Source organism: Gigantopelta aegis, chromosome 9 (genome assembly GCF_016097555.1).
Source record: "Gigantopelta aegis isolate Gae_Host chromosome 9, Gae_host_genome, whole genome shotgun sequence".
Lineage (NCBI taxonomy): Eukaryota > Metazoa > Mollusca > Gastropoda > Neomphalida > Peltospiridae > Gigantopelta > Gigantopelta aegis.
Genome location: NC_054707.1, coordinates 12302025 through 12329650, shown reverse-complemented (window position 1 = coordinate 12329650; position 27626 = coordinate 12302025). Strand labels below are relative to the sequence as shown.

General features: G+C 35.8%; 1 protein-coding gene across 1 annotated transcript; it reads left to right on the top strand.

The window, feature by feature from the left end:
* Positions 1-218: 218 nt before the first annotated feature.
* LOC121382352 (transmembrane protein 19-like) lies at positions 219-27626 on the top strand. The gene is made up of 6 exons (XM_041511937.1): positions 219-377; positions 13275-13385; positions 14377-14514; positions 19112-19366; positions 25953-26168; positions 26804-27626. Exons 1-6 carry the CDS (start codon positions 290-292, stop codon positions 26998-27000), a joined length of 1005 nt encoding a protein of 334 aa, XP_041367871.1. The 5' UTR covers positions 219-289; the 3' UTR covers positions 27001-27626.

Genomic DNA, 27626 nt, shown 5'->3' with positions numbered 1-27626 from the left:
TTTTAATTATTTATAAGTTTAGAAGCTTGAATTTATATATATATTATATATAATGTTATAAATTGATGACTAAATGGAAAGTAGCAAGATAAAGTATTTTGCGTATCGTTCTAAACGACTTAGATAAATGTCAAGGTCATTTATATTATCGACTGGTAAACAAATAATGAAATTGTGCCACCAAAACTCGTATAAGCGGAATGTTAACAGATTTTGATGTATAAAGCCAGCTGTTGCTAAAACACTGACTTCACTTAATAAGTTAATATCATAGTTAATTCATTTTAACATGTTATTAGTTATATTTTTAATTATTGCTATTCCCTGCAGTGTTTTATTTTGGCTGGCGACAATCGGTTTGCAAACCTTTCGGACAGGTTTGTTATTGTGTTTATAGTAAATTATACTTTTAAAAATATTATTTGGGTAAAAACTAAAAGTGAACGCTCCATTATTCAGAAATAAACAAATAAAATGGATCTTACAAATACCAGTATAATAAATTTAACAAAAAACATAACTGGTACCAGGTCAGGTCATATAGGGCTTAATGTGCAAATTCCGAGCAAGCTGTTGTAACTTGTAGTGCACGCCTGTCAATGTCATGGGTGAAGTAGGGTGATCTTGCCACGGCCATAAATTCCATATACTGCTGGGCCAAATCGCCGTACTATATATATCTAACTAAAGAGGAATTTTATTATTTAAAATGTTTATATTACTATCATTTACTGCATGAAATGATATGAACAATGTTCAAATCAAATGTGATGCGTCCTTTTTTTCTGTCTTTGCCTGTTAAAATGTTAGCTAGTGTTTGTATTCTGCCGATCGAACCTGGGCAAAATCGCTGTATATCGCTGTAAGGCCCCTGCTGGTTGAAGCTGGGCGAAATCGCCGTAGTTTTGTCTGGACTTAGGCTACTTTGGGGTGTATGTACATAGTGTATGTAAATTTAAGGGACTGTCACTATTTCTGCTTAATAAATGTTCTAAACAATTAAGCTTGACGTAGGGAACTATGATGTAGGCCTATGTGATATGTCTATTAATAATAAAGACACATTTGGGGGAATAATAGCCAGTGTATGTTTCAATCTGAAATGATAAACACAAATAAAGTTAAAAGAATGACATAAAAATTGTTTCAGTGATATAGAATTGATATTAAACAATAATAATTATAATTATGTTCTCAAACAATGAAATGGTACACAAAATGTCGGCGATCTCGCCCAACCTTGCTGATATGGAGTAAACTGAACAAAAGCAATGACAGAAAAAACAAAAGCTTGGGAATAAAGAACAGTATCAAACCCAAAACATTAATTAAATATTATTATAATAACCAATTTATTGTAATAAACAGTGACATTCCCGTCTGCTTATATGTATATAGAGTACGGCGATTTCGCCCAGCAGTACATGGAATTTACGGCTATTTCGCCCATGGCGAGATCGACCGGTGGCGAAATCGCCGGACTCCTCATGGGTGCAGGTTTTGGCCCTAGCTCAAGTACTCTGACTGTATGAGAGCTAGACGGACATTTGGACATAAATACGCTCTCATTACAGTCAGAGACCAAGCTTTGTATTTTTTTGGCAATTGCCAACAACCAAAAAGTTGGCAAAGATTTCTGCTCTAATACCACAACAATCCGAATGCCAGACAACTCGGCCCAGATAACTCGGCCCAGAGTTCTGAGACAACCCGGCCCACCGCGAGACAACTCTGCCCGGAGTCCAGAGACAACTCAGCACAGGGACAATCTTGTCTATTGTTGGACAAGTGTTGTTTTTTAAATTAAAGTATTCTCACTGAAATAAAAGAATGTATTTTTGTTAGTATTGAATTAGTCCCACCTTAACCTAAACGTCCCGAAAAACGAAGTGTCATGTCGGATTGATAAATTGCTGATCCATTTATCTTTGAAGATAGTTTCCGCTGTTTGAATAATTTGTTTTTGTTCTACAGTCGGTGACCTAAACATTGGAGTTGATCCCAGAAAAAACATGCAAAAGTTCTTTATTGTAGTAACAACACTCGCGGATATAGCCTCCTGACTTGTTGTTGTAGTATGAAGTATTTTCCTCCTTCCTAGTTCCTCAGATTCCACTTCGGCACAAAGAGAAAGCAAATGATAACACCCTGCAGACGTTGTGTTGTTATTTTACCTGCTATTAAGAAGTAATTCCAATTGGTGAGCATGATGACATTTTCAGCAAATAATGTATATAACCGTCCGAATTATCTGATAACTTATCACTTTCGAACAAAATGCCGACTTATCCGTGTGCGTTTTGTTCTAATGATGTCCGACCCAGACAACACGCAATACGTTGCGACATTTGTTCACGATGGCAACACCGCACCTGTAATACTGGTGAGTATATATTATTGATATTATTATTATTATTATTATTATTATTATATATATACTCTTCAAAAGAAGAAACGCAAAACCACATTGTCGTAACATTTGGAGAATTGATTTAATTATTGAATGGTGAGTCCGATAATTACCAAATGTTGCAGGATTGTTCACAATTCACTCTAGTCCATTGTGAGTAAGTGATAGGACACACCACCAAGGTCAAGGTCATCTGGAATCAATACCGGGTGTGGCCTCCGCGTGTGTAGACAACTGCCTGGCACCGCCTGCCCATTGAAGCAACCAGAGTACGGATGACGTCCCGGGGGATGGTGGCCCACTCGGCCTGCAAGGCTGCTGCCAGCTCGGGCAGGGTCTGGGGCTGTTGTTGTCGCTGTCGGAGGCGTCGGTCCAACTCGTCCCATAGATGCTCAATTGGGTTCAAATCCGGTGATATCGATGGCCAAGGAAGGACATTAATGTTGTTGTTCTGTAAGAAAGCCGTTGTGAGACGTGCTGTGTGAGGCCTGGCATTGTCATGTTGGAACACTGCGTTGGCGTTGGCCATAACTGGAACGATGTGTGGCCGGAGGATCTGGTCAATGTAGCCCTGTGCATTCAGGTTGCACTGCACGTGGACCAGGTCAGTTCTGCCAGTGTGTGAGATGGCTGCCCACACCATGACACTACCCCCGCCGAATCTGTCCACTTCCTGCACGCAGTTTGCCGCATAACGTTCACCACGACGCCTATACACGCGACATCTTCCATCATGACGTCGGAGCAGAAATCGGGACTCGTCACTGAACCACACCTGTCTCCATCGCAGTTGAGGCCATTGTCGATGAATCTGGCACCACTGCAGTCGGAGTCGACGGTGTTGTGGTGTTAAGATGACACCTCGAACTGGACGTCTGGCACGAATTCCTACCTCACGTAGGCAGTTCCGTACGGTCTGGTCGGATATCCTGCGCAAACCTGGTATTGCTGCGGCTGTGGAGGTGGCAGTAGTCAATCGTTCCCGAAGGTGGCGTACCCGGATGTAGCGGTCCTGCCCGGGGGTAGTGACCCGTGGTCGACCGGATCTAGGGAGGTCACGTGTTGATCCATGTTGCTGGTAACGGTCCCACAGTCTGGAGATGGTGCTTGGGGACACATGGAATGCCCTGGCAATGGCCGTTCTGGATTCGCCTGCGTCTAGTCGGCCGATGGCATTGTTTCTCTGCGGTTCACTGAGACGTGGCATGTCCTGGATTGTCAACTGTCAGCCAGATACAGAGGCCAGGCAAGCGAACACCCTGCACTTTTATACTGTCGGTGTTCATGTTGCACGTGCAGACAACGCACGTGCAGTGGTGACATGGTTTGCACGTGGCTGCGTTTTTGCGAATATTCACATTTTGGAACTTTATTGTAAAGTAGCTGCGTTTTATCGAATGTAACCGTGGGAATGTGTTTGGGACATGCAATGACCTTATATTCACAAAGCATGAACCGGTAGGAAACATAAAATCGGAGTTATAACCCATTTGTACCCTTTTGCGTTTCTTTTTTTGAAGAGTATATATATATATATATATATATATATATACTGATGGTAACATTTGAAGCATACACCTGTCTGTTCTTCCACTTTGCTTTTCAGGAATTTTATTTGTTTTATATTGTAATTATTATCTTTAAATGTATTTTGTCTCTGTATATTAGCTAGCCAACTCATCTTGTATATATGTTATATTGCTTGCTATAAGTGATATTTGTAGTACTTTATGCCAATAAACTACTACAACACCTTCATCTCCCAATAAAATTTTAACCCACTATTATAATCCCATCAACGTGTTTATACAATTAATTGGATCTAATTAAAGTAGACCTAAAGCAACTCCCTCACGCATGATTGCACACACGTTCCACTCAGAGAAGTAATTCATTTGTTGACTTTCACACTACATATAAAAAAAAAATCCACACAATATTTGAGTATTTGGGTAGCGTTTTACCTTAAAATTGAAAAATTAATGTTATTTTATGTTTAAGACAAATAAAAATGGTAACATATTTGTGCAACTGGCATTAAAAAAATCTTTATTGCTAATAATTTTAATATTAATAATGCAGGAATCACTCAAGAGGATTACCGGCGGATGATAAGAGAGAATGCAGAAATTGACTGGACCTGTGCACGGTGCACATGTCTCAACCAAACAGCAGAGGGAAATTCATTCAACGCGACGGCCGACTTCGACATCCCTCAACGTATAGAGGAAAGGTAATCATAAAGTGTTATGATAGGTCCTTCGTCAATAAATCATAAAATAAAATAATAATAGTAGTATCAATGACAAACTTAGTATTAGGAATAACACATTTCACGTATTCACGTACACAATTCAGTCCTTGAACCATGCGGATTGTATGATGGTTAGTTGCATTATGTACCGTTATTTGTAGTATATTCATGACATTCCTGTTTTCATTTATAGGTCCATTGTGGAGGAACCTCCCCAGGACTAGGCCGCCACGGCTGATGTTGAACCACAGTTCCACATTCTCGATACGGTTTCTTGCTTTTTTGCGTACATATTGCGTTTAATGTAATAAATGTGAGAATTTGGCAAATGATGTCTTTTGCGTTATTTCTATAGTACAATACTTCTAGAAACTACGATATGCGCGTACGACATGCACAATTGTCATTCTTAATGGTGACCATATAGTTAGCGGTATCTATCAGTATAATGCATTATTATTACTATAGTACAATACTACGACATGGCTAACTATCATACTTAACACGCATATAATGTGTCACAGCATGCCCTGTCTATCTGTCTAATAACTCGGCCCAGAGTTGTCCGAGGGGCCGAGTTGTCCCCCTGGCCGAGTTGTCTGGTCCCCAACAATGCTATGTTTGACGTCAAATACCATTACATCAATCATTTTCGAGTTAACTGATTTAAAAAAATCCACATATTAATCACTAATACACATACTACAGAAAAAAATCTGACAGCACCCACATTCAGCTACGCTTCGCGACACTTCCGTCGGAAGAATTACAAAGCTTGGTGACCTATTTCGTGACGTAGATCACGTGATTGCCCACTGGGTGATTCCGCCTTGTGCAACAGTTACAGGGGCCGTCTCATACCAAGCGACGTTACAACATGGAAGAGGTGGCTAATGGTTTCCTCTCTAACACAGTTATAAAATTACCAAATATTTGACATCCAATAGCCGATGATTAATGAATCAATGTGCTGTAGTGGTGTCGTTACACAAAACAAACTTTTTTTGGTGATTGTCGTTTTGAGACGGCCCCTGGAAGACGGAATGGCTGAGTGGGCGATCATGTGGGCATTGTCACGATATAGGTCGTCGATCTTAGAATTCTGCTGTCCGGAGTTTGCCAAAGCTTAGCTGAATGTGGGTGCTGTCAGGTTTCTTTCTGTACTATGTGTATTAGTGATTAATATGTGGATTTTTTTTAATCAGTTAACTCGAAAATGATTGATGTAAAGGTATTTGACGTCAAACATAGGATTGTTGTGGTATTAGAGCGGAAATCTTTGCCAACTTTTTGGTTGTCAGCAATTGCCAAAAAAATACATAGCTTGGTCTCTGACTGTAATGAGAGCGTATTTATGTCCAAATGTCCGTCTAGCTCTCTTACAGTCAGAATACTCGGGTTAGTGTTGGTCCATGCCAGCTCCTCCGTCCAGAACAGAAAAAGGTTTTGAGGTGGCTGGGAGGAGGGACCGCCCGCACTGGCAGGTGCAAGAGAGCACTAACAGCCTGACCGGGGTTGGTAGCGGGCAGGGGTATTTGTGGTGCTATTGGTGCTACTAGTACCAAGTTATTTTGTTATTCTGTTTATTACCATAGCTATATTTACAAAGTGTTTTGACTTTAAACATGAAAGGCTTTAGTTTTGGATAGAAACAAGTTGGGCTTAAACACTGTTATGAGTATTACTTTAACTTTGTATTTTAATCATGTTAACAAATAATTTTCAAAAACCTAAGTTCTATTTATTCAGTTAAAAAGATCTATGATTAATTCAGAGCTTCTAGATTATGGTAGAAGACCCACTCCCATGGCTAGTGATATTCAATGTTGTGCTAGTAAATAACTACTATTGCTATGCCAACGGCTAGTAAAATTGTTTTTGTTAAATACTGCTGTTAAGTCTATTTTGTAAATATATATATCCTGCCTCCACCATCACCAAGTGTTAGTGTTTTTAAGCTCTATCCATGTGACGTATCTGATTATTACTATTAATTAGTAAAATTATATAAACTTAAAGTAAAGTAGGGCTAGTGAATTTTTAATCGTGGCTAGTAAAAATTTTTTAAATCACTGATCCCATGGCTAGTGGATTTTATAAAATTCTAGAAGCCCTGGATGAATTGCATTAAAATAACATTTTATTACAAATTTAATATTGAAAACAGAAAGCCGTAAAGATAAACTCTTTAAACTAAGTGATGTCATGTTGTATTTTCCAATTCGTGATGACATCGTATTTAGTACCATCGACATCCCAAATTGCATTCACTTAACGATAAAAATACGAATATGATATTTACAGAAATACTATTCTACATTTTTCAGCCACGATACGTGAAACAAAATAGATTGCTGTCAATTAACGTAAAAAAATCAACAATGTGGATGTAAAACAAATCCGTTCTAGTAAACAAAAGTGAAACACCTTCCGGTAAACAGGAAAGAGTGCGACGTTTCTAAATGTGTTTAGGCGCATGCGTTTGCAAAAAATATAACACGCATGTGCTGTTCATCATTTTCAATTTTTAAGGCCATTACATGAAAAAATATATGTTTCTTAACTATGTTAACAGTTGACGAACACTTAGTTTAATATTTTTTTAATGAAAAATTCAATTTGTCAAGCGTTCTGGTCTGGTCCGCGTTTTATCAACACACATCACTAACACCTGATGTCAGTACTGATAGGCATTACGTTTATACCAGTGAATAGTTTGTAAAATATCATTATGGATTATGAATACTATTCACTACAATAGAGGCACAAAAAGGTAGCATACCTTTTGCAGATCGAATATAATAATTGAAAACAAATTTTAACAACAGGGGTCTTAAAAATCTGATCTGGCACATGTGAGGTCATGTGACACTTAGTGTTTTCCCTAGCTTGTTTTAGCATGGTGCATCACATGCCTCAATAGTCTAGCACCATCTTGCCTTAATCAGTGCCATGCTGCCCTGAGATTAAATAAGCCTTTTTCACTAATTAATTCTAAAATTGCCTTTATAAAACACCCAAAACGGTATTATTAATTAATAAAGTATGCCTTTTATATCTTTTGCGATTCATTTATTAAAGCAAACACATAAATTACATTAATGTTTATTTCAATTAATTTTTGTGTATTTTTAATGAAAAACAAGTGCCCCGAAAATGGTGAAAATGCCCCAAAAGTGTTTGGTCTACCCTGCCTTGCCAAATTTCTAGGGAAATCACTAGGTCACACGCACTGAATGTTAATTCATTTTTCTCCATTTTAAGTCAATTTCTGAGTCATGAGTCATGTGGACCCGATATCGTTAAGTTTAAGGAATAAACAAAAACGACTTAGTAAAATTAATGGTTTTAGGGGTTTGTAAAGTTTTGTATTTAGATACTTACTTGTCTGAACTTTATTGTTTATGAAAATGTTCCTGAACGTGAAGAAAAACCTAAAAAATGAACGACATGCCGATAACAACAAATCGGATGTTGATTGCACGAACCGTGCAAGAGAGAACAAAGTGAACAGAATTGAAAGCATAATGCAGTTAGGGACGTTGACGATACCCACAAAGTCATTGGTTTGTATGTGTTGGATTGTCCTTTAGTATTGTATGTTACACCAGTGCAGAATATTTCTCACTGAGAAAATACGATTAATATTTTTCCTGTTATGACTGATGACCGCTGGGCCATATATTGTATACCGGTATGCATATGTATGACATAAGTTACTGCAAGCTACAAGCATGGGATTTGATGGTAAATAGTTCATTAGTCCAATTAGCACCAGGCATTTCCCCAGGATTTTTTCAAGGCGCTTACATTTTTAGCATCAGTGTAACACAAATCAAGCCAAAGTAAGTGGGGTAGTGGGTTGAAAACAGTTAAGTGTTTGCCTTCAATCCTGCTAATCCTGCTCTGTTTTTAAAGTAACCCATCAATTCCCCACCCCCAACAATTTCATAATTTGTGCCATGTTGTTGCTGTTGATTTCAGCGTCGTATTAAATGCTTGTTGTGATTTCTGCTTGTAAAATACCTAGGCTAAGAATGCCGGCTTTACAGTATATTCTATTTATATAAAAAAATAAAATAATAATAATAATAAAAAACCATTAATAAAATTAAAATTTACGGTCGTTTTAAAATCCAGCTAACTTATTAAATGTCGTACAAATATATATCTAACATTATCTAACAAATATGATTATTGTAAGCTAATTCAGTGTACGTTTAACTGCAATTTGTATAAATAATGCATGTTCATTTCCCGCAATCGCGATCTCTCGACCATTAGTACAAAATTAACAAAAACAAAGGAAATAAATTAAACTGCCATTAGATATTCATTGATGCAAACAACTATTGTTTTTCTACAAATTTACATCAAGATTTACTTCTGTGTAATCGTATTGTTCAGTGTCCGCAACGAAGCCTCTTGACACGTGGGTGTCAGCTGACTCTGAAGCGTGACGTATATTCGCGTTGAGAGCTTTCCTCGGTTCAGCCAACGAACGTTCTTTCTAACGTTCGCGAACTATTTGATTGTTGTCCGTCGTATCCATTTGGTTTAACATGAAGCGCACAAACTGCAGACCTTCGTTTTTGAAAAACCCAGGAGTGCTAAAAATCGAAGGGAGTAGAAATGACACTCCTCAAAATGCAGAAGAGGGAAAAATCGCACCCCTCAAAATAATCAGAATTGGAGGCAAGAGACCAAGAGGAATTGCACCCATGAACATGATTAAGTTTGAGGAGTAATGATTTCTAAATTAAATATCTTAAGAGTTAATGTTTTGTGTTTTCAAAATAAATATCTTAATTTAACTAATATGATAGTTGTTCTCAAAGATGAAGGAATGGGCCGTTGCAGTCTTTCACAAGAAAAAGAAACACCATGAACACAACATTTATCGATTTCTTATATATTATATGCATATTATGTTGCATTAAAATTCTGAATCATGATAATCTGTTGACTATTTATGAATAAAGAATTGAAACAGATTTGTTTGTGTTTATTCTGTTTTATTTAAAACAAGTACAATAATTTTAATCTTCATCGCAGAATGATATGATTTCTCCATGGACACAAACCTGTGAACTGAATGTGAATTGGCATTGTAACAACTATGGTATTGTTATTAAGAATTCTAACTGTAAAATATTTAATAAAACACTCACAAAAATAATGTCAGTATAGGCCTATTTGTAAATCATTTAAACTAAAAAGAAATTAAAAATGTAACAACCACATGGCACAGGGTTATCACATTTATCATGATATCATTATATACGTCATGTACCTGCAAAGTCTACTTAAAAATGATAATAATAATAATGTCATAATAGAGATAATGTCAACATCTATTGTTTTCTACCCAAATATATCTTACTACAATTTTTATAAATATATATTTTACAAACAGGATTAACTTTAATTGTCGGTGTACTGTAGTTAACACGTCATTTATTATACTACTACCTCGAATCATAGCAACCCATAAAAAAACAAAATCAAAAACAAACAAAAAAAACCCAACATAACCACCCTAATGTAAATTTAATTTTAAAATATACATGCTTTACACTTGTTAAATTTGAATTACTGACTTGAAATTAAATCGGTGTATGTTTGTTTCAGGGTCCCGTCAACCGATCACATGTACTAGAAACTTGACTCTACCAAGGGCAATGTCCTTTGCTTTAAATCACGTAGCGTAAAACAGAAAGTAGAAATGTCACTAGTACATCGCTATGTTATTAACGAAAACAAAACCTGCTTTACTAAATTACATTTTTGTTTGTGTATGCGTTAACTGTGATATCAACATGTATAAACATTATACATTATACAGTAAACATTATATATATTGGACAACGCACCTATTATTTTTCCTGTACGTGATCAAAACGACGACAGTATAAATACATTTCGCGATCATTACCTGGATTGTACGAAATTAAATAAAACCGACGAGATCTTAATGATAAGTGAACTCCTAGCTGATTGGCTCAGTGTAAAGATAACCAACCAATCATGTTTCAATATGTAAAAAGTATTCTAGAAAGTTAAGTTCATTGTGAACAGAATGGAAAGATTTGTGGCATTGTGGATTGGATTCAATAAACAATAAAAAACAAACAACACAGGCGTGATTTGTTCAATTTAGAGGCACGTTATTTCGCGCCCGTCAGATTGAGTTGACAGGGGTTCACGGGCGTGATAGCGCTCGCGCCCATCAAAAACGAAGGTCTGGGTTTCAAACTAGTGTAGCGAACGTTTTGTTTTCACTCGATCTGGCTGAACTCAGCTCTTGAAATTGTTTTTCTAAAGCACTTCAAATCAAGGCATAATGGCAATTGATTTAAGGCGCTTCGACGCTGTCAAAGCGCTTACTTTACGGACCAAGGCGTGTCGGGCTGCTACGCCTAACGGCCCTGGGGATTCCCCTGAGTACATTACATCCATTTTCATGGTTCAGTTCAGACTAATAGTTCAACACTAAACCTCGCCATTAGCACTAAAATGTTGTTTATTGTTGAATGATGAACTAGGAAGTAAGTAGACAGACCTTGTTTATAGCTGTAAATGATGGTCCACTGACCACTGCATATCTGCCACCTGCTTTCCCTTGAAATTCAAGGTCAGATATACCATCCAGAATTATTAGTTTTCATTTCTGCATAGGCAGCAGGATGTTGGGATGGCAGAGGGGCACTGACCCTCAGCCACACCCCCTTGAAAATGTTAGAACTCGATCACAACAATATCGGAGGCCAATCAGAAATCAATGGGAAGTTAATTATTGTTTTCAAATTATTAGTTTTTTGACTGAGCATTTCAAAAGCATCACAGAGCTAGGAATTAAAATTAATAGCTAATATAAGAGTTTTTAAATTTGTATGTTAAATTGGAAGCAAAAATTATTACTTATTGGATTTTTCTTCCAGTTTGGAATAAAATCATGCTAACAGGTATGAAATGTATTCAGCTATTAGTTGTAAATGGTTTTTTTTCTCTACCTCACAAATTCTTTTTAAATACAATATCTGCTGGAAGACGCTCACTACTGGACCAAGTATATTAATGGAGGGCTTGAATAAATTTAATGGTGGACATGCAGCAAATTGCCACAGTTCCCTTGTCAAATGCTCATATACACTGAAACGTAAACAGAATCTTACACCCAAACTGGCCATGCCTTATTTTGCATGTTAGTAATTGGTCATCATACATAAACATGCCTCTTCAAAAGTTGATTTATTACAAAAAACGCGAAACTGTTCATACTTATTTATTTATGATGGGTGCTGTTGTGTTATATTAATACACATTTTGAAGGTTGCCTTGTTGCCCTGCTTTTTGGACATAATAATACTCTTTAAAAATCTCCATCGGTCGAGGTCAAATGGCCTGACCCTCTTAGTTGCCAAATTCGAGGCCTGTTAATGTGCTTTGCATTTGGGAGGGAGTGGTTAATTCTTATATTTTTTATTGAGTTCCCTGCTTCTTGAACCTATAACAGAAATAGTTTTTTTTTAATTAATTTATTTAAGAATTGACCGCAATTATTTTTTGGTTCATGCAAGTATAAACCGAAAAAACAATGCACTCTGTATGACTCCGCGTAGTGGTCATACAAAAGTGTGCACATCATTTTTTTGGTTCATACTTGCATGAACCAAAACATAATTGCAGTCAAATCTTATAATAAAATTTTTATGCATACTTTAACAATACATAACTGAATTTATTTTGTTTAGCTTTAAATATGCCTGTAGTATTGTTTGTGTAAACTTCATTGATACTTATGTCGCGTAAGAATGCAAACGTTCATTCACTAGTATTTGAATCGGGTGATTTAATTAGGTCATTTGGTAAATGACTTAATTTTGATAAGCGACACCATTTTCTCTAGCTGCTGTGCATTTTTACGGATCATTTAGAATATTGGAAGGAATTATCCTATTCATGTTTAGTTTATATTTTATGAAAGTGAATGAAAGGAACATGTCTAACATTTATGCTGTCGATGGAACCGTTTAATTTTTGCCAACAGCTGTAGAACATCACTTACAAGTAAGTTACAGGCGTGAAGTTTCCTACATGATTTCTTTGGCCACCGACCGAGTCATGATTAGTTGTTGTTTTTTTAGGTTTTTTTAAATCAATGCGTAAGAATCTACATGTCTACTCTGCTATAGCATTTTCCATTAATTTATCGTATACATTTTTAAAATTGCTTTTGTAGCTTTCACGTGTGTTTTCTCCAAAATATCTAAATATGGTTACCTGAATAATGCGGCTTGTTGCACAAAAGTAGTGCGAGTCGGGAGGGGTGGGGTGGGGGGGGAGGGGTAGTAGGTGTGGCTTAATTTTTTTTCAGTTCATCGAGATATGAACGAAAAAAAAAAAGCACCTCTGGACCAATCAGATTGCCGTAAAGTGTATAGATGCAAAGAAAATTTAATTATTTATTAAATTTTTTTTATGTTTATTTCTTCAACACACACTGATGAACATTAAAGATGCAACTATATGTATGAACTACACCAGTTAGTTTATGTTAGTCAAGGCATTGAATTCCGTGGAATTCTTGATTTGCTTTACTCCTTTCAGATTATGCTGCACCAGCTCCATGGAGATGGGTACTTGCTACAATCATTCCTGTTTTTATCGCTTGGTGGGGCCTGAGGCGCAAAAGTTTAAACACTAGTGGGGCGGCAGCAGGTCTGTTTATCCTAATTAACTTCATGTTTTTTGTTTCATTATTAATCAGTAACATCAATTTAATGCAGACTGTTGGTTTTGAGATGTTTCTGAAGAAATCACACTTCATATTTTAATACAATAGTCGATGGATTATTACTATTAAAAGACAAACAAAACAAAATCAGAATTTATATGTAACTTAATACACATATATTACATATTACTTAATACTTATATATAAGACTATTGTGGTCCATTCTTTTATCTGTGAGAAAAAGAAACTAGTACCTTAAAGGGACATTCCCGATTTTGCTGCATTGTAAGATGTTTCCAATTAATAAAATATTTCTTTGATTAAACTTATATATTAAATATATTTTCTTGTTTTGAATATCAGTGTTTGTATATTCAATGTGTTTAGGGTTGTCTTAATATTTGTAAGAAGCCCAAAATTGATTCTGTCTTCAAATAATTTTGTACGTACAAAATAAAATATTTTAGGAAATAAAATGAAATTTAACCTAGTACAAATATTAGATTGATCAGAAACACTTTTAATATACAGCCACTAATATTTTATGCAGAAAAATATATTTGATATGTAATTACAATCGTTAAAAAGTCTGTTAGTCGATAACATCTTAAAAATTGCAGCAAACTCAGGAATGTCTCTTTAACGTATGGGTATTTGTTTTGGAAATAAATATTCCCTAAATTGATTTTTTATTTGTGAGTTTTTCAAAAAATAAATGTTAATGTATGTTCTACAAGTACTGATCAGAAAATGTTGTGGTTCTCTTACAAATTTGTACTATACTTCTCGTTGAAATCTGCAGTCAATAATCATTTCTGTACACTGGTCTGTTCTTGGATGTCTTAATCTGTATATTATGCATTGGTGAATGCCAGTTTATTTTGTAGGTAATTGTGCACATTATTAAGGCATTTAAAGTAAGGAATTATAATAAATGAAAGTATATTTGAAATTATTTAATTAAATTTTTTTCAGGACTTCTTGTTGGATTTGTCATAACTCTTGGAAATTTGTGTTTCTGTGCGGCTTTGCTCATATTCTTCTTGGCTGGGTCCAAAGTTACAAAGTTCCGATCAAAACAGAAGAAGAAACTGGAAGCAGATTTTAAAAAAGGTAATTTGTGTACATCTTCAGTCTTAACTAAAAAATATCCTTTGTGGTTATCAGGGATATACTTAACATCCCTAATGGAATCAGCATTTAGCCCTGAAGGCACTGAATATTTTACTATTTGTTTTGGAGCTTTATTTGTTTAATACAAGAAAGCAGATACTTCTTTTACACCAGTACAGATATAAATTTTCACACCAATGTAATTTAGATGATCAATATTTGTAACCATAACCCATGCCACATGATTGATACACCGAAGGTTTTGGTAGCTACTTTCTTTTCTGTTGGAAATCCCATTTAAAACTATTAAAAGAAAACATTCCACTATTCATTATAAATACATTGTAGCCTATGTGACAGCAGCGGTTTTCCTTTTCTTTATTATTTTTAACTGTAAAACAAGTTTCAAAACAACCTTTCTGAGAGTACTACCTAGCCCAACAAATTACCGTATCTCCTAAATTCAAGGGGCATAACTCTGTGAAAAATTGCCATGAAAGTCAAACTTGATCTGTAACAGAACATAGTAAAGTTATGCACAACATTTCAGCTGAATATCTCAAGGCACTGAAAAAAACATCAGAAAAACTATATGTGGGACACACAGATGGACAGACAGAAGGATGGAAATGAAAACTATAGTTCCCTTCTGTTGGACCAGTAGGACACTAATAACCATATGCTAAACTCCATATGTTGATAGTTTAAAATGTGCTGAGGTGTCATCAGTCAAAAGATTTTTTAAATTTCTTTTCATTGCTACAACCACTACAGTATTATTGTCTCATCTCATTTAACACAGGATGTAGCTACAACCACTACGGTATTGTTGTCTCACCTCATTTAACACAAGATGTAGCTACAACCACTACGGTATTGTCTCACCTCATTTAACACAGGATGTAGCTACAACCACTACGGTATTGTCTCACCTCATTTAACACAGGATGTAGCTACAACCACTACGGTATTGTTGTCTCACCTCATTTAACACAAGATGTAGCTACAACCACTACGGTATTATTGTCTCACCTCATTTAACACAAGATGTAGCTACAACCACTACAGTATTGTCTCACCTCATTTAACACAGGATGTAGCTACAACCACTACGGTATTGTTGTCTCACCTCATTTAACACAGGATGTAGCTACAACCACTACGGTATTGTTGTCTCACCTCATTTAACACAAGATGTAGCTACAACCACTACGGTATTATTGTCTCACCTCATTTAACACAAGATGTAGCTACAACCACTACGGTATTGTCTCACCTCATTTAACACAGGATGTAGCTACAACCACTACGGTATTGTTGTCTCACCTCATTTAACACAAGATGTAGCTACAACCACTACGGTATTGTCTCACCTCATTTAACACAGGATGTAGCTACAACCACTACGGTATTGTTGTCTCACCTCATTTAACACAGGATGTAGCTACAACCACTACAGTATTATTGTCTCACCTCATTTAACACAGGATGTAGCTACAACCACTACGGTATTGTCTCACCTCATTTAAAACAGGAGGTAGCTACAACCACTACGGTATTGTTGTCTCACCTCATTTAACACAGGATGTAGCTACAACCACTACGGTATTATTGTCTCACCTCATTTAACACAGGATGTAGCTACAACCACTACGGTATTGTCTCACCTCATTTAACACAGGATGTAGCTACAACCACTACGGTATTGTTGTCTCACCTCATTTAACACAGGATGTAGCTACAACCACTACGGTATTATTGTCTCACCTCATTTAACACAGGATGTAGCTACAACCACTACGGTATTGTCTCACCTCATTTAACACAGGATGTAGCTACAACCACTACGGTATTGTTGTCTCACCTCATTTAACACAGGATGTAGCTACAACCACTACGGTATTGTTGTCTCACCTCATTTAACACAGGATGTAGCTACAACCACTACGGTATTCTTGTCTCACCTCATTTAACACAGGATGTAGCTACAACCACTACGGTATTGTCTCACCTCATTTAACACAGGATGTAGCTACAACCACTACGGTATTATTGTCTCACCTCATTTAACACAGGATGTAGCTACAACCACTACGGTATTGTTGTCTCACCTCATTTAACACAGGATGTAGCTCAGTGGTAGAGCACTCACCCGAGGTGTGATTAGGCAGGTCAATATACCACCTAACCCCAAACAATTCCCTCCTGCCACAGAACCCTCCACTGGCGAAGTCAGATCCGTGGTAGGCGTGCCTGAACCTTTGTGGATATTGGCACGTTAAACGAGTTTCCATTCCATTCCATTCCAAACAAATTGCAAGAAAACGTTTTATGATTGTTTATTGTATTATTCGATGTGGAGAACAACATATCAAAAGTTGGACAATTTTGACACCTGGGAAAGTGTTTAAAAAATGACATAAAAAAACAAGATGGCCTTCAGCAAAAAACCCGTAAAAAATCTGATTGATAACCATCAAATTGCAAGTTGTTTTTTTTAACCTGTTATAATTAATGCTATTTTCATTTATGTTTTTCAAATAACAGTAGTCCCAGGAATGAATATTGCATTTGTACTGGCGTCATTGATGACATCATGACGTAATCAAGGCACAACTCTGGGAATAAACACTGACGTTATGACACATAATATCCTATCTTATTGCTTCTCAGACGCAGTCTTGTTCATCATTCTTTTCTATCATGGCTCATTTGTCATATTGTCACAGTTGCCATCTTGGCAATGCCCACACATCGGCCTCGGTGGCACAGTGGTTAAGCCATCGGACAACAGGCTGGTAGGTACAGGGTTCGCAGCCTGGTACCGGCTCCAACCCAGAGCGAGTTCTTAACGGCTCAATGGTTAGGTGTAACGCCACAACATCCTCTTCTTTCTCATTAACCACTAACCAACTAACAACTGTCCTGGACAGATAGCTGAGGTGAACCGTAATTGGATATAAGCAAAAAAAAAAAGTTGAAATGCCCACATGCACTGGTGCATTCCATCTCATGCTTTCTGCAGGTACACTTTTGAGTAGTGCACCCTCCCAAACAGTTTCAGTGAATAATATTTGGCCTTAGGTTTAGTGTAGGTTCTGGCCTCCCCTCTCCCCCAGCCTTTGTCTGGTCACATCAAGGTTCGAAATATATTTGGTAATTCTTATAACTTTTAAACTTTTCTAATATAACTTTTTTTGTGGGCTTGGGCCAACCCTCCTAACCTTCCGGCTCCTAACCTCTGGGGTAGGCCTATTAATTAATTTATTATTTTTAATTTTATTTTATTTTAGACCACCCCATTTAAAATTGCGTCAAACTATTTATTAATTAGTTATAGATTAAGTGTATTAATATTATTAACCTCTCCTCACCATTATTTTATTATTTTTTGTCCCTACATTTAGGTATTTCCTGTCCCGAGTCAGACCCCTGATCTTATCAGAAGCCGGACTCGAGATAGGCCTGTTTGAAACCATAGATGTATATGAACACATTAAAAACCTAGCCAAGCCAAGTGAATGATCTGAATAAGTGCCTCTGGAGCAGGGCTTTTGTCTGTCATCACCGGAATGAGTTTTTCACCTTCTAACCTCCATCCCCACTCAGACAGCTCCATTTCATTAAGGTTTATTAAAACATTTATACACCTAATCTATTGGTCACTTGGGGTCAGTTTCACAAAGGCATTTTCTGTTAAGCAATTGCTAGTGCAAATGTTTCCTTTGGTCATTTTTTGTAAATTCATCATTGTGCCACATTCTTGAATGTAGCAGACAATACTAATGAACATTACAAATTTCTGGAAAATACAGTTTTAAAATTGCAGACGTAAACTAGTTGCAGACGTAAACTTACGATGTTTTGTGAAATAGGCCGCTGTCCATTTGAAAGCTCATGTAAAAGATCCATTGCTGCTTTATTGATAAGAATGACCTGGATGGTGATAACAGGCTTCCTTTCTATCAACCAAATGTCCAGATAACCATATGATAGACACCAAATATCCCTAGTGTAATTGGTAAATCATACTGGAGTGTTGTTAAGCAAATATTTATTTCCTTTCCTCACCTCCTATTCAAAATAAAGTGTTTTATTTTATGTGGGATATCAAAGAAACTTGATAAAACCAAATGTCCAAATAACGATATGTTCAGACACCAAATTTTTATTGTTTAAAATGTATTGAGGTATTGTTAAATAAATATTAATTTCCTTTCAACACCTCATTCTATGGTCTTAAATAAAGTCTGTTTTATTTTATGTAGAATATCAAAGGAACTGGGTACTACGAAATGTCCAAACAGCAATATGTTAAGACACCAAATATACCTAGTTTTAAAGTGCTGAAGTATTGCTATTTTTTTTTAATTTAGGATAGAATGATGTGAGGAAAGGAAAGAATTACAGTGAAACCACTCAAGACCGGACCCTCTGTAAACCGGAATTCCCTCAAAACCGGACATTTTACACAGTCCCTTTTTTAAAAACCAGGACAGAACTTAACCTCTCTAAACCGGATCCCTGTTTACATTTGACTTGGCCCCGAGGGTGTCCAGTTTAGAGGGTTTCACTGTATATGTTTTATTTTATGCAGGAGGACAAAGGAATTGGGTACAAGTGGTGTGTAATGGTGGAGTGGCTGCTCAGTTTGCGATGCTCTACATACTTGAAAGCGGCTGTGTTGAAAAACCCATAGACTTCCAGACAGGATATGTCTCGTCGTGGTTTGCAGTGGCCGTCCTTGGGTCCTTGTCCTGTTGTTGTGGTGACACGTTTTCTTCTGAGATTGGTTCAGTGGTTGGCACCGGCGATCCATGGCTTATAACGTCATTCAGGAAAGTTCCACGTGGTAAGGATGTCGCCCGCGATTGTTATGATAGAAGAATGTTCAGATGTGGGTTTTATCCCACCTTTATCTGGGCTTACACTGGAATAAATTTTGGTTTAGCCAATTTTCCTATATCGAGGGGTTAGTGCCAGAACCACCTTATCTGCTTTCTACTTCAATCTGACAAAACTACACTGAAAACTTTGGAATGCACTTAAAAATCGGAACTTAACTTTTGCTAAATATTTCGTTTTAGCTGCTAGCAATTATTTGTTTTAGTATAAAACTTAAAAGTTTTGTCTGCTAATAATAACAGATCATGATGTAATTAGATGAAGAAATATTTAATTTATTCTGGCTCCTGAAACTTGAACACAAACAGCTCCAACCAGCGTGCCAGAGCAAGCTATTATATAAACAGTTCTTCTTACAGCCCAGCATAACAAATTGTGTGAAATCTCAAGTCAAGAATAATGTTATCTTGCAGTGAGGCCACGTGGCAAACAGTAAATTTTCAGTTTGGCAGCAGCTCTGAAAGACTTAATTGGGTCTGTGTTGTTAATACTTTGAAAATGTACTGGAGGCAGGAAGTACATGTAATTGTAAATAATAACAAATTATCTCTGGATGGCAGGCACTAGCAAGGGTCATGGGTGTTTCCAGCTGTGTGGACAGTAACCCTATCCTACACTGAGCTAGTGAATCAGGCTTCCTGGTATTGTAGCAGGTTGCTAGAAGCACTTAACAACTTTAGAAAAACAATTTGTGAAACAAAGCAAAACCAATTATAACATATATTGTTACATGAAATGTAAGCTATCATACCAGTTATAACAGATATATTTATTACACTAATTAAACACAAAATGTAAGCTATCAGAGTAAACTGCACCATATATGTAGTGTTGAGATACTAACTGAATTAATAATGTTAATTCAACAGTTAACAGATAAGTTAATATGTTTAATGATTTTTAATACACAGTAATTTAACGAAACAAAATGAATATAGGGCCAGTAACTATATTCAGCATTTTTCCTTAAAAGTTTTCATTCGTTATAAAATGTCTACATTTTGACATGTTCTAAAACAAATGTTCTTCAACTTATTGATTTAAACAGCAATTTAGAGAGAATAAAATGACACATATATTTACAATCCATGTGTAATGATTCCTAGCAGAATGCGCCTTTTACAAAAATGCACCAAAAAAACTGATCATCTGCAAGATGTTTGCATGTAACATGGGTCAGATGTTACTGAAACAATGTTTAGAAGTTAGCTGTGATTAAAACTTACTAAAATAATATGACATTAACAAATAATTACCACAATTCTGTTGGCCCTCAATTTATTTTGTTGAGTACATTTTAAATATGCAAGTAATATTACTTAAGGTAACTGTGTTGAAACCAAAATCTATTGATTGATATACTTTAAATTGCACAGATATGCACTGGCATATCCGGGTAGCCAGGGATTGTGTACAAGAAGACCTTGCCTTCTCAAATATACCTCTTTTTTTTTACAATATCTACTTTTATAATGCATGTCGCCCCATAACATGTGTAAAAGCAGTGCCCTCTATCCCCACTCCACCCCCAATATAAAATCCTGGCTATCCTAATATATATATGCGCCGTTAAGGTTTGTTGACTAGTTGGATATTGGCATGGATGGGAAAGAAATATTTAATGGCATGCCAGCACATGATATTTTTAAAACATGGTTATCATATGTCCTCTCTGAAAAAAAAAAAAAAAAATGTTTTATTTAACAACGCACTCAACACATTTTATTTACGGTTATATGGTGTCAGACATATGGTTAAGGACCACACAGATTTTGAGAGGAAACCCGCTGTCGCCACTACATGGTCTACTCTTCCGATTAGCAGCAAGGGATCTTTTATTTGCGCTTCCCACAGGCAGGATAGCACAAACCATGGCCTTTGTTGAACCAGTTATGGATCACTGGTCGGCGCAAGTGGTTTACACCTACCCATTGAGCCTTGCGGAGCACTCACTCAAGGTTTGGAGTCGGTATCTGGATTAAAAATCCCATGCCTCGACTGGGATCCGAACCCAGTACCTGCCAGCCTGTAGACCGATGGCCTGCCACGACGCCACCGAGGCCAGTCCTCTCTCTGAGGTATATCGACACTTGGTAGACCTGTAAAATGCAAAAGGAAAATTGTTACTAGCATAGTGGCTGCTCCAACAAAACAGCCATAAGGTATCATTTATATGCACTTTCCCATTGACAGGGAAGTACATACCACAATCTTTAATGTACCAGTCCTGGGCACTGGTTGAAGTAAGATAAAAGCCGATGGGTCCACTAAGGGCAATTAATCATATATCCCATCGCATTTACTTGTACCACTGGCCTATGCTGACATGGGTGATATACTGTATGTGTGTACAGGAATGAACTACTCTCCTAGTCTTATCATATATAAATTGCAAATACATTGCGGTAACTGTAGATTAAAAATAAGACACATTTTCAGGTATAGTTTCATCTTTTGATTGTCAATGTTTTGAAAACATTTTAATTTGTTCATTGAATAAAAACTGTTGATTAAACTATTTAATAAATTGATGTTATAATAATGATAACAGTGAATACTATTTACAATGAGACCAGGTGTAAAAAATATCTAAATACAGTTTAATGCATTCGTCATCAGTATTGATCTGGTGTGTGATTAAGTATAATGTTTGTTTGATGCACTCGTAGGATGATATACATGTACACACACATTTTATTTAAATACACTATAGCAGTAACCACTTTGTTATAATGACCAGAGATCCCACATCATTGGAACATCTGAAATGTTATAATTATTCTAGTTAATGTAGTAATATCTAGATATTTTAGCCCAAAAAATATGAATGTGCATACATTTCATCTACTACATCGACCAATATTTATTATTAATATGCATATTTATTTTATGTCATTTACATAAAGGGGTCACTTCTTCTAACCAATTAGTTATAATATGAACTACCATGAACAGACTCTTATTTAAAGAAATATGCTCGACCTTTATCTACTAATTAATTTTTAACTGTATGTCAAATATTATATAATGTCTACAAAATATACAATGACTAGAAAAGTTACAATCCTGTGATGATGCCTTCGAAATAATATAAACTAATTTTTTTCTATGCTAAGTAAATTAAAATATTTTATTGTGTATGGTCATAAAACATTTATCATCTTTGGGCCGGCATCCGTATTACAATAAACAATTCCCAGGCATTTTCATTTTCATATATAATATTCAAATTGTCTACACAATACAGACATAGCTAGTTCATAATTTTTAACTAAGGTTGTTGCATATGGGAGCCATGTTTAAAAAAAAAAAAAAAAAGGAATTTTATATTTAATGACACACTCAACACAACTACAGGTATGTGGTGTCAGACGTGGTTAATGACCACAAATATATTTTAGAGAGGAAACTATGGGCAACTATTTTTTTATTAGCACCATGGGATCTTTAATATATGAATCATCTCACAGACAGGATAGTACACCAGTTGTGAAGCACTGGCTGGAACGAGAAATAGTCCAATGATTCCACTAACAGGGATCGATCCTAGACTGACTGCACATCAGGTCAGCACTTTACTACTGGGCTACATCCTGCCCCCGGCAAATTAATTTAATTATATATTTTTTTCCCTCTAATACACATAGTAACTATTCAAACTAAAATAAGGGAAAATAACTTTCCTTTTTAACTAGAGTAGTGTCGGAAACAGAATAAAAATGATTTTTGTCGATTATTTCTTTCATATTAAACTGACAAGTAAATATTTTGTAAATATCTATTTAATGATATTCTGCCTAATTTAGCATTTACTTGTTTGGGTTCTCATTGATGTACAAAGTGGTGCTTACTCTTGAAATTAAAAGAAAGATATCGGTAAACTAACAAATTATGATCGACATGTGTCAATTTCATTGCCGTTGCAATATGTGAGAGATTGTCTCTGATGACGGTTTACCTCTATCCCTCTCCAAAACAAAATATTTGTAGACATTTCTAAGTAACTTTTGAGCAAAAGTGTCAAAAACCATTCTGAGTGGGTTATCTATTATACCGGTATTAAATGTGCTATCTCAATATTGTATAATGACAGCTATTGCAAATCATTTGTTTAAATTAAATTTTACTTTAAAATTTAAAGACTACATCTTCAACTATATGCCCATAAATGGTTATAAAAAAATAATGTTATCTACTAGTAGAAAATACATTTTTATTGGAGAATCTTTATCACAAACAGATGCTCACATGTAACTATGATATAGCACCTTTACGTGGTTGTAAGATTGTGTAAATTTCTAATGTACTTATATTTAATTTATATTCACTAAATATGCTGATCATAATTAATAATTAATGCTGCAATTCAAAATACTCCGTTAACATGCAATTTTAAATTAAAAATTTGTTTATGGGTAAACGAAACTGACACATGTCGATAAAAATTTGTTATAGTCTGTTCCAATAAATTTGCAAATCACCTGTTACGGACATCTTGCTTTTAATTTCAAGAGTAAACACCACCTCAAACAAGTAAATGCTAAATTAGGTAGCGTATCATCAAATAGATATTTACAAAATATTTACTTGTCAGTTTAATATGATAGAAATAATTGATGAAAATCATTTTTATTCTATTTCCGACACTACTTTAGTTTCTCTATGTCTCTGTTCAGTTAATATTTTCTCAACTGCGTATTTCTTCTGTAGAAATAAATGAACTCTGCAATCACTTCTGATTAAACTATTTACATAACCAGCATTTATTCAGCAACTAGTTAACAACACACATTTTACCACATTCCAGATGTCTAAGAACTAAACACTTCCAGCCCCCCCCACCCCCCCCCCCCCATTGTCAGCAGTCCATCTCAGATTACCACCAACCCATCATTGTGATGCGTAAACAATTAATTCTAGCTACCTCTGCCAGCGTTGTTATTTCTTTGTAAGCCAAAATACCCAGCCAGAGATAGTTAACATAAAATACCATTGCTGGATGTAAACACTTAGAGCTAGCATGTGTCATTAGCATGTCATGCAGTATGGCACCTAGGATTCAATCTTCTCAGACAGTTTACAGCCCACCACAATCCAGTGTTGTGAGCTAACGCGTTATGTCTGTCAGCTATGGGTGATACTACAAAATTCTAGAGAGACAGAATAAGGTAGTGCTGAAAACATGGTTTTGGCCTTTTGTGGAAATGGACATAAAAGATAATTGGTTTGGGTTCTGATGTATAAACGCATAAATAAATGATTGATTTGAGTGAGACATTGTGAAATGATAGTACATATTCCCATGATGCTGACAAGTGATTAACTCATTTTTGTATTTAATTCACCATATAATGGGATCTGGCACTAACCCCTGAAATGTACATGTATGTCCAGTATTTCCTTGAAAATGATTAAAATGTGGTTAATTTTAAGGAATATTTTATTAACATAAAACAAAATGTTGTAGCCAATTTGAATAAAAAATTAGCAATTTTGCTAATTTGGCCATGTACAGGGTAAGCCCTGCTTTATGAAGTAAAATGGGGAGATACGGGTACAGTGAAACCTGTCTAAACCAGATCATGCTGGGGACCTAATATTTATATATCCAGTGAAACCGGTCTAAACCAGATCATGCTGGGGACCTAATATTTATATATCCAGCTTTTAAGTCTTACTTCAATGAAACTTGGTTTATAATTATGTCTATGAATATTCGGTTCAGTGCATGTTAAACAAAATTGAAATTACAAAATTTTAATTGAATGTTTTTTTTTAATGTTTTTTTTTTTTAAACATGCTTTAAGATGAACATCTATGGATTATCCAACTATCAGCAAACACTGAATGAGTTTATGGTAGGCAAGACATTTAATACCATGGATTCTTGTTACTGAAGTACTTTATAATGCTTAAAGGGACATTCCTGAGTTTGCTGCATTGTAAGATGATTCTGACTAATAAAATATTTCTACGATTAAACTTCCATATTAAATATTTGTTTTTGTTTAGAATATCAGTGTCTGTATATTCAATGTGTTTCTGGTCATCTTAATATTTGTAAGAAGCCCAAACTGGATTTTGTCTTCAAATAATTCTGTACGTACGAAAACACATATAGGAAATAAAATGAAATTTAACCTAGTACAAATATTAGAACGATCAGAAACATGTTTAATATACAGCCACTAATATTTTATGCAGAAAAAATATGTTTGATATTACATATCATTTGTTAAAAAGTCTCTGTTTGTTCATAACATCTTAAAAAATGCAGCAAAGTCAGGAATGTCCCTTTAAAATGCATTCAAAAGTGTTGTCATCAAAATACAAAATGTATACCTTTGAGATTTTCTCTTCACCAAGAACCAAAGACACTGATCAAACTCAGACCAAGTAAAGGTTATTCATTTGAACAAATATACATAATGCTTCAAAAGATGCAGGTTAATGACAAGAATAAAACAATATTTAAGTGATTTGCTTGTATTTTGAATATTTTGTTACATTAATGAATGTTTATCTGTTTCCAGGAACAAATGGTGGCATATCTGTCATTGGTACTTTGAGTAGCATATTCGGAGGACTTCTTGTAGGACTAGGATACTATGTTACGTTACTGTTTTGTGCGCCCCAGCTGGCAATAGAAGACAGTCCTATCCAGTGGCCCATTGTTTTCCTCGGTGGGGCAGGGGGTCTGCTCGGGTCCATCGTCGATTCCGTGTTAGGTGCGACTTGTCAGTATTCAGGTGAGTCTTTCACAGGTGAAAATGTAATGGTCAAAGTTAAAGTTTGTTTTGTTTAACGACACCACTAGAGCACATTGATTTATTAATCAGGCTATTGGATGTCAAACATTTGGTAATTTTTACATAGTCTTTGAGAGGAAACCTACATTTTTCCACTAGTAGCAAGGAATCTTTTATATGCACCATCCAAGACAGGATAGCACATACCACAGCTTTGATATACCAATTGTGGTGCACTTTTATGTTACCATAGGCTCCCATTTTTGTTGGGTGGCAGGCTTATTTTTGCCCGAATTAAATGAAAATGCTTGAATCTGGATAACAAATTTTTTCATATTAGCATTACTGCCAAACAGTTATACAGAGTTGCAAACTAATCACTACACATTTTTACATGAATTACAACTAATATTGCAGTTAGAATGATGGAAATACATGGTAAAAAGACCTCATGTTAGCACATTTTGATGCTACATACAGTTTTATTTCAGATTACCACAAGAGGTAATGTTACTGATGATACATGCTCTTGAGGTTTTTACAAGAGGTAATGTGATTGACGTTACATACAACTTTATTTCAGGTTACCACAAACAGCAATATTACCGATACACATCGTGTGATTTTTGTTTCAGGTTACCATAAGCGTCATCGCCATGTAGTGGAGTACACAGGCCCGGATATTGAACACATCAGTGGAGTCCAGCTATTGGATAACCACAGTGTCAACCTGCTCTCCTCGCTCATCACAGGACTTCTCCTACCAGGCATTGCATACCATGTGTGGATTTCAGGACTCGGATATCATCAGTGGATTTCAGCTACTGGATAACCACAGTGTCAACCTGCTCTCCTCACTCACCACCGGACTTCTCCTACCGCGTGTGGACCATGGCCCCTCTTCGGCTACGCCAGTGTGTGATTTAGCTGCTGCTTCTATATATATATATATATGTATATATATATATATATATATATTGAAAGTATGATACAATAGAGGAGGATGCTTATTCAATATAAGTGACCATGTTGAACATATTCCTAAACTATGCAATTAATCTGTGATGTAGTCAGAATATTTTACAATAAAATGTAGCTGGTATCAAAGTGACATCAGCCAGTGGCGTAGCGTGGGTGAGACCACCCGGGCGCTGGCAACCCACGCTATGCCACTGACAATAGCTGATCAAGTTCTCTTGTTGCCAGCTTATTGTAACAAACATGTACATTATACTACACCTCATAAATTATATAATATAGTACATCTACAGTGACACCATAAAAAAGTGGAAAGGAAATATGTCAGTCACTTGTTACGCATCTATTCTTATGCAATGTTTTTTGTGTGTGTTTTTTTCATTAATAGAATTCAGGGCTAGCTCTGCCACTCGCCAAATTCGCCAATTGTGAATTTTAAACAACTGGTGATTTTTATTTTAATGTGGCGAAAGAATTTCA

Bases quoted from the DNA above. Each gene is read 5' to 3' on its own strand.
- LOC121382352 (XM_041511937.1), top strand. From the start codon at position 290: ATGTTATTAGTTATATTTTTAATTATTGCTATTCCCTGCAGTGTTTTA. The intron at 378-13,274 runs GTTTGTTATTGT...TACTCCTTTCAG, and splicing joins TTTGCAAACCTTTCGGACAG to ATTATGCTGCACCAGCTCCA. The intron at 19,367-25,952 runs GTAAGGATGTCG...ATCTGTTTCCAG, and splicing joins ATTCAGGAAAGTTCCACGTG to GAACAAATGGTGGCATATCT.